The 15,383-nt window shown below is 40.7% G+C and overlaps 2 protein-coding genes across 3 annotated transcripts; both read right to left on the reverse strand.

Annotated features, from left to right (window-relative positions):
- Positions 1–7,477: 7,477 nt before the first annotated feature.
- Positions 7,478–11,291, reverse strand: fbxo4 (F-box protein 4). 2 transcript variants are annotated; one of them, XM_076730747.1, is made up of 7 exons: positions 10,982–11,291; positions 9,920–10,194; positions 9,617–9,837; positions 9,175–9,250; positions 8,897–9,069; positions 8,531–8,760; positions 7,478–8,431 (listed from the first exon to the last, which is right to left on the reverse strand). In XM_076730747.1, exons 1-7 carry the CDS (start codon positions 11,144–11,146, stop codon positions 8,348–8,350), a joined length of 1,224 nt encoding a protein of 407 aa, XP_076586862.1. In that variant the 5' UTR covers positions 11,147–11,291; the 3' UTR covers positions 7,478–8,347. The 2 variants fall into 2 exon arrangements, with proteins under 2 accessions (XP_076586862.1, XP_076586863.1); XM_076730748.1 differs by having other exon boundaries at positions 8,295–8,431; positions 8,531–8,660.
- A 54-nt stretch (positions 11,292–11,345) lies between these two features.
- rimoc1 (rab7a interacting mon1-ccz1 complex subunit 1) lies at positions 11,346–15,363 on the reverse strand. Its single transcript, XM_076730749.1, has 6 exons — positions 15,050–15,363; positions 14,260–14,369; positions 13,328–13,474; positions 12,845–12,976; positions 12,537–12,651; positions 11,346–12,429 (listed from the first exon to the last, which is right to left on the reverse strand). Exons 1-6 carry the CDS (start codon positions 15,141–15,143, stop codon positions 12,194–12,196), a joined length of 834 nt encoding a protein of 277 aa, XP_076586864.1. The 5' UTR covers positions 15,144–15,363; the 3' UTR covers positions 11,346–12,193.
- Positions 15,364–15,383: the final 20 nt, after the last annotated feature.

A 15,383-nucleotide genomic window follows, 5' to 3' on the forward strand; every position in this document is an offset into this window, starting at 1 on the left:
AAAAAATAAAAAAAAAATCTTAAACATACAGGCTCAACAAGCTTTGTGGTGTTTTATTCAGCATGTTATTGATGATGTTTCAGATGTCTGTCTTATCTGTCCCACCTGTCTGTCCTCAGCGTGTCAGTGCTCTTTTTGTGCAGAGCGTCTGTTTTTGTCTCCTTATCCATATCTCCTAGCTCCACTGCACCTCACAGACATTCACCTCCCCCCATGTCACCTGGCTGGCCTGGATGGCATCAGCCCCAGACTGCTCAGGGACTGCTCAGATCAGCTCTGCGGGGGTCCTGCTATACATCTTCAACATGAGCCTCAGTCTGGAGAGAGTTCCAGCCCTTTGGAAAACTTCCTGTGTGGTTACTGTCCCAAAGGCTGCGCATCCCAGGGAGCCCAACCACCTCAGGCCAGTAGCCTTAACCTACCACCTGATGATGAAGACCTTGGAGAGGATTATACTGAACCACCTCCGTCACCTTGTGGGCAGGGAGCTGACGCGAGCTGCACTACTGTTCAAGGCTAATGCTCTAATGCTAATATCTGCTCACATGTATCCATTTCACCTGGTGCAATTTCTAAATTTCTAAGTTGTATGTTTCTCTCAACTGTGCAATAACACAATTTATTATCCATACTGGCAACTGTATTTTTCTAAACTGTATATATTGTGTATATACATAGACCCAGTATTTCCCAAGTGACCTTTTCTCAGGTGCAATAGTATTCTCAAGTGCAATACAATACATGTCATGTCACTAGTTACTTTTTCTCAATACGACTACTAGCAACAGGATCTGTACATAGACATAGTTTTTTTTCTATTCTGTATCTTGTATACTTCTATATTTTTAGTTTGACATCTTTATGTGACTGTGCTTGCTTTTTGTAACCTGCTTGCTGTAACGACTAAATTTCCCCATTGTGGGATCAATAAAGTCCTGTCTTATCTTATCTTATCCTTACATCCACAGGTTGATGGTGCGTTAGTTGCTGCCGTGTGTGCACAAGGTGACATCAAGAGCTCTATTTCCCGGAACCTTGGCGCGGTGCAGGTCACCGTAAAGTGCATGCTGCACAGTACGTCTGGAGCGTGCCAAACACGTTTTGTGGCCAGGATAATCTGGCACACCTGTTGCACACTTGGATACCGTGTGAGATCCGAAAGAATACTTTATCGTAGTAAAGCTGGGTGTGTTAGAGGCTGTGACAAGCATGGTCAATCACATTCACTTCTTTCACCACCTTTAAACATAGCTCTCTCTCCCCGACATGGCGCACTGACAGTTTGGAAATCATGTGGAGAGTTTTTTTCAGAGGAAACTTTTTAACTGGTGATCTGTCTGGGATGTAATAGCTCAACTACACTGCTGAGAGCAGATGACGACTCTCCGGAAATGCTCATCTGCCATCACAAGGATCCATTTTTTAAATAACTCTGTTTTGTCGCACTACTGTGAAACTGAAGGATCTGCAACGATCCAGTGCCTGTTGCACAAGATTTAACCAGCGCATCCACAGTGCGTAATTGTGCACAACATCACTTGAATTCCACGGCACATGGCACAGATAGGCTACATGCTTTCTTCAGATGCCTGCCGAGAGGGAGGAAAGGCCGTCAGTACATACAACTTTCGTGGATTGCAGAGCTGGTAAGAATCTCTCATCAAGATGTCATCAATACCATCATCGGGATAAAACTGTGTGTGTGATCACATGTATAGATGATGGATGAGGATTGTAAAACAGGAATAAAGGGCTTTGGATGATCTTAAAAAGACATGTATTAGTGTGACGTCACAGAATAAAGAGACCAAAATATTATGGAATACAGGTAAGATCACTTGTCAACCTGCTCTGGCAGTGATCTGGAGAAACGCAGTCAGCGCTGGACACCATGTTTTTCACACTTGAACTACAGCAGAATAATGCATCCACACGCACTCGAACAGAAACTGCTAAAAATGACATTTAATCACAGATTCTATTAATAGGTAAGAGGTTTCACTCTGCATCCCAAGACAAATATCCATAAGTGTGAGCAACAGCAGTTGCAGTATTAAAGCTAAAGCGGCAGAAGTATCAATAGCATGAATCCATGCTGCTCTATTACAGATGGTGAAGTCAGAGCATATTATGTCAGCCTGTAAAAATGAGTTAACCCATGTGTTCAAAAAAAACAAACCATCTTAACAGCCTTTAGCCTCCAATACACTCCAGTTCACAATGTGAGTTGATGGTAGGATAGATTACAAAAATGAGCAAACTAGAACCTATATTGTGCGTCGGAGAGACACACAGAGAGACAGACAGACAAACGTACTGACAGAAATGAGGCCTGGCGGTCTGTATTTTCTTGATCCACTGCTTTTTTCTCTCTCTGGCGATGCACTGAGGCACCGTTGACATAATTTGTGATGCAAGGGGAAAGAAATGGAATTGGCCTGTCTATACTGAGCGGAGCTATCCCTGTATTTTTATATCCTGTCCCGTTCTGGTTTACAAGGTCCACAAGTTATGGCTTGGCTTTTCCGAGTCCTCCAGTTGCAGTGAACATAAAAACAGTCAGTGAGACACCAAGTCTGCTCGCTGTAAATTATGACTTGCAGCCCAGATGAAAGGTCTGTAACTGAAATATACTTAATCAGGTTTACAACTTTTTTGTACCATCTTTCAATATGCACACTTATTCCATAAAACAAAAGGTAAATTCAAGCAATATTAAGGTTCCTCCAGGTTGTTGGCCTTTCAGCAGACTTGGGGCACTATGTCACATTAATTACCACACAGAAAAAAAAACACCGACAAACCATTTGTATGTATGAAATGACCCCTGAACATGTCCATGTAGCAGTCAGCTACGGGACAGAGAGCTCTGATTGGAGGAGAGTGGGGGCGTCCATTGAATTAGTTCCTTTGTTATGGAATACTCATTCCTGTGATTGTCTGCTTTGACTGATCATGCGGACTTATGCTGTATTGAATGTGACAACAGAACAATGCATCCAGTTCACAGACTGATGCCACTTGGCCTGCACTGGAGGGCTGGAGCTGGCTTCCCTCCGCAGCTACTCCCTCTGTGGGATGTTTGGTGAACACTCTGGTGTTAGCTGTTACAGCAGCCATCAAAGTGTTGTTGCTTTTCATTGCTGACATTTATCATTACAGCAGATGTCGTCCTCAAGCTTGACACTACTAGTTATTAAAATGCACACATGCAGTGGAAACACAGAGCAAGTGTTTTTGTTGTGCTTGTCATTAGTGTTAAAGGATAAGGCTGGTGATATTCTATAGTTTTTTGTTGTAATGAGAATGGGTTGCCCTTTTATGTATTTTGTATAAATATGTATATATTTTAATGAGAATGGGTTGCTCTTTATATATTTTTCAACAGGTTTTGGACAGCAATGGAGCTCTGTGGAATAGAGGAATAAGCTACATCAGGCTGTTATCACACAGGCGATAGTTGTTAGCAAGATCAAAATATATAACCGGACATTTTTGTATTTGCAGATTTTGTATTTTATTTTCATCACAAAATGACGGAGAAAATAACATTTTAAACGGTTGTCTCATGAGATTGTTCGGTTTTCAATTTCTGGGCTGCCGAGCAGAGCATAGTAGCTTCAGGCAACATTAAGTCACAGCCACATTCTCATAATTGGTTTTCTGCAATAGCATGCTTTTCAATAGCCAAGTAAGATCTATTTGAGTTTAGCTGTCTGTTTTTATTTTCCACATAATGAAAGAGTGCCCTTTGTGTCATCCCCTTCAAGTCACCTGTAATGCATTTATTGCAGTTCCACAGCTCAAGTGTGGCTTTTCACAGCTAGGCCAGCACCCCGGTGTCTATTAGATTAAGATAGGAGAGAGTCGATGGCTACAGGGTGAACACACGCACACACACACGCACACACATGCATAGAAATAACAACAGCAGCAGCAGCATATAAGGACAGATCACTCTGCTCCTGGTTTTATATCTTCTCTATAATGGAATTGTTGATAGACTGAAAGTCACAAATAATTCACTATTAACACTTCTGAACCCTAATCCAGTATTACAAGTCCCTATACTGCCATATATATGACAGCAGGAGGTAGGTGGGGCGGACGCAGTGAAGTGTGACGGAAATTGAAGTGAATTGGTGAGATTGCAAGGGATGAGCAAGATCCACAGAGTATCAGCATGAGAGCCCCACCATGTGCAAAACAACACAATTAAGAGGGACGCTTAGCCTAATCAGTGAATGCATCATGCAAATGATGTTTTTTTTCAGTGCCTACTTTAATCTTGGCTGTTATTGTAGAATACAAATCAGGGACTTAGCTCTAATGAAAGGAGGATAGAATGAGAAAAGTGGGATGAGACCAAGGTGAATAAGAGGGACAGTGGATGATGGAGATGGTGATGCAAAAAGATGTCTGAGAAAGACAGTGTTGGTTGCTGTGATTACTGTATTTAACCCGGTGAGCAGCGTGCACAGCCAAGTTCATTTTTCATGTCAAAAAATTATTGACACAGCAACAAATCTTCATTAGATTAATAGCGGTTGCCTCATACTTAACTTTGAATCTGCATATTTACTCATATTGTTGCAACCACTCTACTTCTGCAACATCTTTGCACCAACAAAACATTAATGGGGCCTGATCAGTGCAGCTTGAATTGGATAAATGAACTGATATGAATGCATTTTAATACACAATTCACCACTGCAAACTACGGCCTGGCAAAGCGGAGATTCATTTTCAGCAAACACATAATAGTATAAGCAGGGCTGTGGCGCTAGTCATTGCAGAATTATAGATTTAGATTGTACAGATGTTGCTTTGAGTGAGTCCACCCCACCTATTTTCATGTAGGCGCACAGAAATAATGTTTTCAATAATATGTACTCAGCAGAAAGCACATTTCATCTTAATGTCTGTGCAAGTCCTAGTAAAATGAATTACTTATTTTATTTTTATAGTACCTGGTAAATTTGGTTCTCCAAATTCAATATTTGACTTAGAAATGCTGAAAAGCTGTAGACCAAGTTAAATAAGGTCATTGCTGGCATAAAATGTGATATTATACATCTCAGTAGCAAGAAAACTTAAGTTTCATTGAGCAGGGGAAACCTGCGGGAATATATAGGAAATGCCTCTAGCAAAACATTCTTCATATTACCTTAGTAAACAGGCTAGCTGTGAAACACAGCTGACCATTTTCTCTATTGCTTCAGGCTGCAGAAAGAAGGCTCTAACCCGATCTGCAATAAACTCTGTTTCACACACCCAGGCACATCTCACACCGGGCTTAAATCTGACACTTTGAATACAGAATTGATAATAATAAGGTGTTGAAGAGTGCTTTTAACTTATGATAAGGTCACATTTTTTAAATCGGAGCAATTGTGATGCACATGAGAAGAGCTTTTTCATCTGTCCCTGACTTTTTTCCCTTTTATACACATAGTACATACCCTGTGTATCCTGGTGACCCCCACACACATTTTTCATGCATGGTGTGCTTCAACTGTCCTCATAATGTTGCAGACTTACTGCATCTGTAAACTGTCTTGGATCAGTAAATAGGGGTTTCTTCCTCATGACATCATATCCTAGACGCCCCTTTTGATTGTGGAAGACAAGAGGCAGCTGGAGGCCTGGTCCTCATTCACCCATCCAAAACATAACCCAGGAACCTCCCCCACCAACCCCCGGCTACCATTATGTAGGGACGTGTGCTAATGGTTCACAGTCTAAATACACAGACCTTGAAAATATCCTATTCAAGCAAGCTCCAGCCGTGGATCCAACACACCCTGGCTTCAAATCCACAGCTGCTTCGTTAATGCAGTTCGTTTTCTTTAGCCTGCATTCACATAAAAGTGGTTTGTCTCATTCACTTCGTCATTGATTCAGACTGTAATCACAACCTTACATATTCATCTACACTGACAGCGCCAGTCCTTGTTCAGTCTCTACCTCCTCTGGCTCCATCAGGATCACAGAGTAATAACAAAGGATTAAGCAGTGTTATCCCCTGCATACCTGCCCTAACAACAGGCTTCCATGGTTTTTGTGTAGATATATATATATATTTAATGTGGTCCACTATCATTGTTGGACAGTCTGTATGAGCATGAGCATGCATACACACACGCTCACACCAATCTACACACACTCACACCGTCGTGTTTCCATCAGTTATGAGGACATTACATTCATTTCCTTGAGTCTTACCCTAATCATAACCATTACTTGCCTAACCCGAACCCTTATGTTAAGGAGACTTGCATTCTGTCCCCATAAGGAAGGCGAGTTCCCACAGTGTGGCTGTCTGTGTAATACAAAAACATACACTGACACACACCCACACGGGCAGATAAACATACAGTGTCTGTAAATACTGAAGACCACAGAGATAGACATCCTATTTACAAGGAACAGAGAGGTGTGTTGAGATGAAAAATCTGATTCTGTCCATCTCTCTCTCAGAAACACACACATAAAGCACACACAGAGGCCGACTCCTCCATCATTTCTCTTAAAATTTCAGCAGAAAAAAAGAATTATTTTCAGCTTCACCGGTATTCAGCTCAGCTTAATGCACCTAAATTGCACCAATCATGGTCCTATTCTAAATCTCTATGTGTATGAAAGTGACTGTTGAGACTAAGGAACATTTTAATCAAAAGGCTGTCGGAGGAACGTACTTTTACCAAAGATTTGTGGTTACCTAGGGGACTAGAACAAAAGCACATCCACGAGGCACATTATCTTGTCATCCTTACACCATCAGGGCATGTGAACACTGTCTCCAGGGACACTGAATATCAAACAGGTGGCAATTTTCGGTGGACAAGCACATTTGAAGCACATGAACATGATCACTTAAGTGCTGCAATTCAATTCAGTTTCAGAACATCATGCTATGTGCTAATGCTACTGAGAGAGGGATTGATTTTCAGGCTCTCTAAAGAGGCAAGTTGTGTCTTTTTGGAGCATTATGTTGCATTACTGGAATTTGCGTCTGCTTTTTTGTTGTAGCGGTTCTTATAGAAAATGTTTACTTAGTTTGTCAGGATTTTCCTATTTGGTAAACATGTTAGCTACTTTCAACTTCTATAAAATTTCAAATAAAAGATCAAAATCAAAGGCAGAGCTTTCATTAAGCCAGCACTGAATCACACAGCTGCCAGTAGCGCTCCCTGGTGGCCAAAACTGGATATTTTTCCACACTTGCTGTCATGCAGATGTGGTTTCAACTTTTCATTCCAAGGTTGACGTAAGAGGAAAGGAACCACAGGGCAAGACTGTGGCACATTACTTAACAGAGCAGAGAGGAAATACCGTCTGCTGCACACAAGATTTGAAACATGAGAATATGTGCATGAGATAGAAAGAATGAAAAAGAAAAGAAAGATGGAAATAGAAGAGACAGAAAAGTTGACTCATATACAGAGAATAGTTCCTCACAGTAATTATTCATTTTCTGGTTATTTAACAAACATTTAATGGTGAGTAATCAGTGTGGTCAAAACAAAGTGACTCATTTGTCACAAGAAAAATCTGCAGTTCTGAAACCATTTGTGGAACAACGTCACCGTGCAACAAATGAAAGATGTAAACATTTAAAAGTGTTCAGCATTTAAGAAAAGGAAACATTTCTTAATTGCAGAAACATAAAATATTTTAAATAAAGTAAATAAAAGTCAATGCTTGTATTATAGTTGAGCTCTAAAAAGCATACCTTTGTAAAAAGTTATACAAGTTGACTTTTTGCTGGAGGGTTGTTGGCACACATGCGTGACTGTAAAAATTTGGGATCAGGAGGCAGAACAGGCAGTGTTCTTCGGGAAAAAAATGAAGAAATTCCACAAAAACAACTTTTAATACAACTTAAAGTAGTTTGAGTCTGTTATTTTGTTTTTGTTGTCTTCCCATAATGACATTGTGAGCATTTAATAAATCAAAAGACGTGAAAAGATTTACAATCTCCATCCCGTTCTAAATCAAACAGTGGGCCACCTGATTAGTTAGCAGCTCACCAAGTGTAAACCTGCGTCATGACATGACACACAAATGACCTTTTATCAACATATAATGTATTGTCATAGAAATTCTACATTATTTCGTGCTGTAACTCCTTCATATGGCTCTTTCTGTAATACGAACAGGGTCTCTGTTAGCTCTCCCTGCTCCTAATCCAATTCATTAAATTCCACATGCAGTGATCCTCTCCTGAGACATCCAGTGCACATGTGGTAAACAGCATAGTTCGTCTCAGTGTAAGGATGATGCAGCAGTGAGGACTGTGGTTTAAATTCATCTGGCAGCATCAGAGGTTAGGTCACCAGCTACCTTAGAGTTTGACTCCAGAACATCTCAGCAACCAGGCAATGCCATCCAGAAGACCTGATAGGGATTCTGCTACTGTATCCTGCACCTGAATGAGGAAGAGAAACACAAACACGGGTGGAAAGTCTCCTCAAACTGACACTGGATGGATATGGATGCAGTGGTTGGTCAAATGTGAGACAGTTACCATCCAGGGGTTGGCCAGTTGGGGTAGGCCGAGTCTCTTTGCTACGTCAACACAGGGAGTCCGACACCTGGCCGTGTTTCTGCTGGTAGCAGCGTGCAGGCTGGTTGTCCTGACTCCTTCTGGTTCTTCCCTGGACACACAGGAAAGCACCAGCAGAGGACGGGATGCTGACCCCACCGCAGAATTCAGCACAGCCCGAATCTGAGCCACCTCAGACTCCCCCTCACCTCCTGAAGACATGTTTTTTCATGCAAATGATCTGTGCGGATGTTTTATATAACAACAACAACCAATGTGCATGATGTGGCATGGTGATAGCAGAGAAGCAGCAGAAGAAGAAGAAATAGAAATGTCCTCTTATGTTACCTCTCCCAGGCTCTGCATTGGCTACATAGATGAAACCATCCACCACCTGGCACACTTGCTGGACCTGAGGAGCAGGGCTGTAGATTGGGGAGCCTGAGTCATCTGTTCCTTCACAGGTAAAAAGTTTATTACTGATGCTCTGCTGCTGAACTCTGGCTCTTTCCCTCTCTGCCCTGCATGCACAAACACACAGAGTTTGGTGACGAATTCACATTAATACTCAGAAAAAGACAAACAATCGCAACTTACAGGGTAACTTCAAAATGCAAAGCGCTTACCTGTTGGTTGAGTACAGAGTCAGGATATTAAATTTGAGTTGGTTGTTGAACATGTAACTGATCCCTGAACCGACACCTGGAAAAAAACAAAAAAAAGAGTAAACATGGGTTTCATTCTTTAGGTTTCTCAGCTGACGTTTACCAGTGAAATAACAATTGTGGGCTGGTAGTGTCACCTAGTGGTGCATAAATAACCTGCAACAAATAAGATGGCTGTGATTTTCTTTCAATAATTTGACTCCTGGTTGAGTCTAAGTTTAATTGAAATGCATTAATACAATATTTGTGTTACATGAGCATTACAGTTTTGGGCATACAACCATCTGATTGCAGTGACAGCCTCTTGAAGCTTGACAGGAAGCTGGACTTTAAAACTGATTTAGGGGTAGTTTTGTCAGTGTGTTATTAATGCTGAGAAATGACCAAAAGTAGCTTATCTCACCATTTATTTGTCTGTGTGGAGTGCCGGACACAGGAAGCACATCTGGTGCGTGCATGAGCCTTCTGACTATAGAGACATCCAGCTGCTCCATGCCAGGGCCAAACATGGCGTAACGAGGTTCAGATGAGGCCACCAGAGACTGAAGAAAGGACGTCACAACATCATATGCCGGCCGTGAAGGAAGCCATTGTTGTCTGCAGGATGGGCAACCCTTCAGATATCTGTTGAGACAAAAAGGGTGGTCGAAAACATCTCCAACAAACTGTTGCCATCTGATACAGGACGACAGAAAAAGACACCCACTCTGACATGTAGTCAATTTTCAATTCCATCACTGTGTCTCCCCCTTCTTCTCTCTCCTCCAGGCTCTCGTGCTCATCGATTAGTGGTGCATCCAACAACTCCAGCTGGGGCATGGTCACGTGATCAATGGAGGGCCAGTATGGCATGTCCCTGAGCAGGAAGTACCTCCATAGTAATGGATCTCTAACCATGGCCCTCCAGTAACGACTGGTGGCTCCCAGGCGGCAGATATCACCAGGACACAGAAAGGTCATGATCAGGAACTGTACGTCCACCTAATGATGGAGGGTATGATGATAATGATGACTGTTTCAACAGGTGATACACCAGGTCTCCACATGACAAGCTGGATGATGTGTTTTATTGATTCTGTGCTCACAAGCCTAATTTTTAATTTATTTTATTTTAAAAAGCCAAAACAAAAACAAAACAGAAGGCGGTCAAAACCAGGTAAGAGATGGACACAGGAAGGGAATTTTCATTATCAATAAAATACACAAAAGGGGAAAAATTTAGGTTTAAAATAAACCTTAGAGCATCTTATTTTCTGGCCTTACATATCCAACAATCTACCTCTCGCATCTTTTGAGTACATAGTCCACAAAGACGTCTCTTCAAATGAGTGGCCTTCATGCAATCCTCAGTCCTCATAGAGCCTTGGCCCAATCAGTGGTGGAACCTTAACCTTTACCTAAGTATGAGCAGTACTATCACAGTTTGAAAATACTCTTTTAGTGATAGTAAAAGCCTGACATTTAAAAGTACTGTCAGCAAAATGCTACTGAGAGTATCAAAACTAAAAAAAAAGAAAAAGAAAAAAAAGTTCCTCCATATTTAATAATAATGTAGCTGTTTAAAACTGGAGTAGTTTGATAGATCAAATTTTACAAGCTGATCTTACGTGTTGTGTAAGTTTAATACGTGTATATTGGAATATGTATGTGAGCAGAAGTTGAAAGTAAAACACCGACTCTGTCCGTGAATACGCAGCTTGACTCAATGTACTAATATGAGACTATCTGACATTAAATGACAAGTGTCCCGTGAATTCGCCCCTCTCACCGGTAAGGTATCCAAAAATCCCGGCTCAGGTTCTTCCCCGGTGTCTACAACAGGAGTCGAGTCATCTTTGACATCTTTCCAACTATTTGGGAAATATCGATCTCTGAATCTCCTGAGGCTGCGGATCACTACAGACTCGTTGAGCTGCTGATAGTTTCCTGCCATGACTTCAGACGTGAACGACAATATGCGAACGGATTGTCAAACAACCACCTGGCCAGAGAAAACAAACGTTGACGTTTCTCTAATTGTCACACTTCCTTGTTGCTGGCGGTGGCAGGGCATTGTGGGTATTGTAGTCCAACATCAAAGTACAGCTGACTGCGGCTAGAGCTGTTTGAGTCGTGATGCAAACATTAACGCGTTTTACTTAAAACAACGCGCGTTTATTGTCAACGAGGACATTAAAAAAAAGAAAAATGATCTTTGTCCAAACAACACACATTCTCTATCAATAGTTATACTATCAAGATTATTCAAGTGGCAGAAAAATGGAACTTGCAATAGATGGGAGTACAAGTGGTGCATTACAAAGCTGTTATGAACAAATCTGAACATTAAATGGTCATGAATACATCAAACTGGTTTTGATCACCTTTCTTTGCCTTTAGTGTGTACATGTTTATACACACATACATATATAATGTATATGCAATTATAATATATTAAAAGCATAACAAAATGGCAACAAAACAATAAATAAAATGTTACTGTGCAATTTCTGATTTCCAGCTGGATTATCTTCAAACTTGTAACAATCTTAAAAAAAAGAAACAAAAAAAAAAGGTCAATTTTATTAATAACCTTCTTATATTCATATTAATGTTATTATAACACATTCTCAGAGCAAAGTAAGTGCCCCAGTCAACAGTCTGGAATCGGGATGATAACTGCTTTTTCAGCAGGACAGGGACAAAAAATGATTCTACAGCCTCCACTGCAGCCCCTGCCAGTTTTACACCACCTATCTTATACTTTCTAACCTCTCTTTCACCTGCTTTGGCCTGGGCCATTTGGCATGGGATGAGGTTGCCTGTAGACACTGATCCAAAGACTCTTTTCTTCATATACTTTCTCCCCGTGCCTCCCCTTAACCTTCCACAACATTACACCCCACCTGATGGGCTCCATTTTTATTTGGGGTTGACACACATTTGAATACTGATCTTAGATCTGTGCCTGAGGGCAACTTCAACACAGGAGCAGCTTGGTTCACTGTAAAATACTAAGGATCTCCTTGGCATTCTCCGTGTTCCAGCCCTGGCCCTGCAGAGGGCCCTCACAGGCAAGCACATATTTGTTGAGAATCTGTGTGCCAATGTCCCGAAACTGGAGGCGATCTTCTTTGCGATCCATAGTGTCAGCACTGCAGTCCTCGTACTTCACTGCCCAGAAACACATTTCCCCGATGTACATCATTGTCAACAGGTGTGTGTCTGAGAAGATGCCTGGCCGAAAACATAAGCAGGTAGTGAGTGTGATTAAATAGTCCAATTTTCTCCAAATGGACTAAAGCAGCACAACAGTTTTTCTTATTCAAAGATGACATATTTACCTTCAGATAGGAAGCTTGCTGTAGCAGTGTCATGGAGTACAACACCATCGTTGAGCTTCACAGAGTTTCTCACCTGCAGCATTCGCATCAGGTAGCGCACCCCTTCCTGAATACACTGGATTAAAATAACAGCACAGATAGAGGAGCGTAAGTCCTAATATCTGCATATACCAGCAATAACACTTAGATACTAAACCACTGTTTTCAATAAAACAAAGTACATTTGCTTGGCAGATCCAGTCAAGCCCATATCTCTGCTCACAAATATAATTTACTGAATCTACTTAGATCTTTTCAAAGTGTGGTACCTTAAGGAATGTGTCCTTGTTTTTCTTAATCCACTGTTTCCGTTGATGAAGAGTGTGGCAGTACATGTACAGCAGAGCTCCACGTCTCCAATAGAGGCATTCCAACAGCTCTAGGCCCAACACAGACTGCACCTACCATGGACAAAAAGACAAGAATAAGGATGTCACACAATGACATAGAAGTAAATGTGCACCTGTTTTGCGAAATCATAAACCAACAAGAAAATTAAAGTGCAATAGGAATCTTACTGGGACTACTTCATTATCGACTAGAAAAGGAAAATAGACAGAAATGGTGAGTTCTTTTTTTTTTATGTACCCTTAAACATCTTATTTCCCTCAGAGATGTATTTACTATTAATTACATAACACTTAGTGATGTTGTCCCTCATTGTTGTTTCATGCCAAGCAAACATAGAGTTACATGGAGTACAATGACACATATTACCACACAAAATAGTTTTGAGTTAAACATATACACACTTCTTGTGCTGGTGCTAGCCTCCCCGCCAAAACCTCTGGCTCGGTTAGGTCTTGCAGCAGCTGCTGGATTTTAAATGGTGAACAATCCTCAGGGAACTCCTGGTCCACCAGTTTATTCTCTTCATAAAACGTGATGTCTAGGATCACCTTAATGATGAAAAACAAATATATACCTGAAATTTAATATTAACTGCAAGAAAACTATGCAACATTTTCAAAATCACAAAAATCTCTTCCTCTTATGAATAAATGGCCTTCTTAAGATCTTCATGATTAAGGTAGATCAAATCAGGGATGAAAATGATATTTGCCAGGAAGAGGTAGCTAAAGCTGTAGCCTCTTCTCCAAAACGCTTATTAAACCCCTTCTCAAAAGCAAATTTAAGATCCTAGCGTCCATACTAACATTTAATTAACTTGAGTGTTCAGTAACAATGAGTTGCTTGACTACTGGTAACTTGATACTGAAAAAAAAACTCGCTGAGCAGTTTCAGTCAGGGTTTAACCAAAGCGGTTAAGGTTCTACAACTCACTACTGACTCCAGCACATCATTGGTATTAATTTTCCTTCATCCAACCATCCTTTAAGGTTTTATACCCACCAAGTTAAGTAATTTGCTTGAATATCTTATGTAATTTATCAAGCAAAACTGACAAGCATTTGTTGATAACACCCTCTCAACTCTGAGGATGTTTTCCCCTGGATCATATAATTATACATCTTTGATTACTTTGTGTTTTGACTGTTCATAAGATGTACTAAGAAATCTGAAGATCACCTTGGGTGACAACTGAGATGAGCAATTCACACTATTTCAAAATGTTTTATAAACTAAATGATTAATTGAACAAAGGGTCAGATATTAATCATGAATAAAAACAATCATTGATTAAAGCTCTAGACATTTCATGAGTTTTGATGTAATAAAGTACCTGTGTGTAATCCTGGAGCACCTTGGAAAGGTTGCTACTCTCCCCTCCTTGCCTGTAATAGCTTTTCAACTTGTCTAGTATGGCAGACGCATTCTGTAAATAGTCATCATCTACGGAAGAACGACAATGTTAACATATTACAGATCTAGACTCAAGAAATGGCCTTCAACGTTACACATTTCAGAGTATTTATACATAATGCTTATGCAAAGCAAATCGACTGTCCGTCAAACAGAGCATCTTTTAATATTACAGTGTCAATGGCAAAGGGACTAAGCAACAACATGCTATACAATCATGACATTAAATTTGCAACTTACGAACATTTGATAATTTTGAAATGTAGTTGACAAATATAAAGGTACATACACAACAGTGGCTAAGTTACTTCGACAACTAGCTGAACTCCCAACTCTGGGATATTCAGCAATACGCAGAATCATGTTTCATGGCCAGCTAAACGTTTGTCAACAATAATATTTTTTAGCTAACGTTAGCGAACTTACGCTAGCCATCACCTCGAACATCTGGTCAAAAAGCGACCATCGGTCAGCAGCTATGACTTTGCTAAATAAAAATGTTACCGCCTGTTAGTTAACTGCCGGATAAGTATTATTTATCAGCATGCAACATTTCATCAGATAGCAGCTGTTGTTATGGTTGCAAGCTACGTTCGATAACGGTAGCTAGATGCTAGTTGGCTAACAAACTGAACAAGAATTTAGCCGGACATACGAAGTGTAAAGAATGGCCACGAGACAAAAGAAAAGTAACAACGTCTTATCGATACCTTGCTTCTCGGCTCTGAGACTAGAACACTTGATGTCTAACTCAAATATCCTTCTCTCCAACTCGAAACCTTGTCGTCTGTAGTCGTCGGCCATGACTAAAAGTATTCGTCACGTGAGCCAGGGATTACTCACGTGCTCACAGAATGTCATTTCTCTCTCCAACACGGCAGTGTTTCTGTGTTTGCATGCGCAAAGTGTAGTTACACACGCTCAATCGTCGCTATTATTTAACTGCGCTAATTCTTTCCCCCTTGACTTTTATAAATATTGGTAATGTTGACGTTCGCCGAGTAATTCATTCAAGCACAGAGGTGATGAAAGGGTTAAATTTAA

The sequence above is a fragment of the Chaetodon auriga genome, chromosome 5 (genome assembly GCF_051107435.1).
Source record: "Chaetodon auriga isolate fChaAug3 chromosome 5, fChaAug3.hap1, whole genome shotgun sequence".
Taxonomy (NCBI): Eukaryota; Metazoa; Chordata; class Actinopteri; order Chaetodontiformes; family Chaetodontidae; genus Chaetodon; species Chaetodon auriga.

Excerpts from the sequence above, each read along its gene's own strand:
- fbxo4 (XM_076730747.1), bottom strand. The coding sequence starts at position 11,146 with ATGGCAGGAAACTATCAGCAGCTCAACGAGTCTGTAGTGATCCGCAGC. Across the intron at positions 9,838-9,919 it reads AAAATTGACTACATGTCAGA|ATATCTGAAGGGTTGCCCAT; the intron begins GTGGGTGTCTTT and ends TTGTCTCAACAG. Across the intron at positions 8,761-8,896 it reads CAATGCAGAGCCTGGGAGAG|GAGGTGAGGGGGAGTCTGAG; the intron begins GTAACATAAGAG and ends ACATGTCTTCAG.
- rimoc1 (XM_076730749.1), bottom strand. The coding sequence starts at position 15,143 with ATGGCCGACGACTACAGACGACAAGGTTTCGAGTTGGAGAGAAGGATA. Across the intron at positions 14,370-15,049 it reads TCTCAGAGCCGAGAAGCAAG|ATGATGACTATTTACAGAAT; the intron begins GTATCGATAAGA and ends GTTCTTCCGTAG. Across the intron at positions 12,977-13,327 it reads GGCTAGCACCAGCACAAGAA|GTGCAGTCTGTGTTGGGCCT; the intron begins GTGTGTATATGT and ends TGTCCATGGTAG.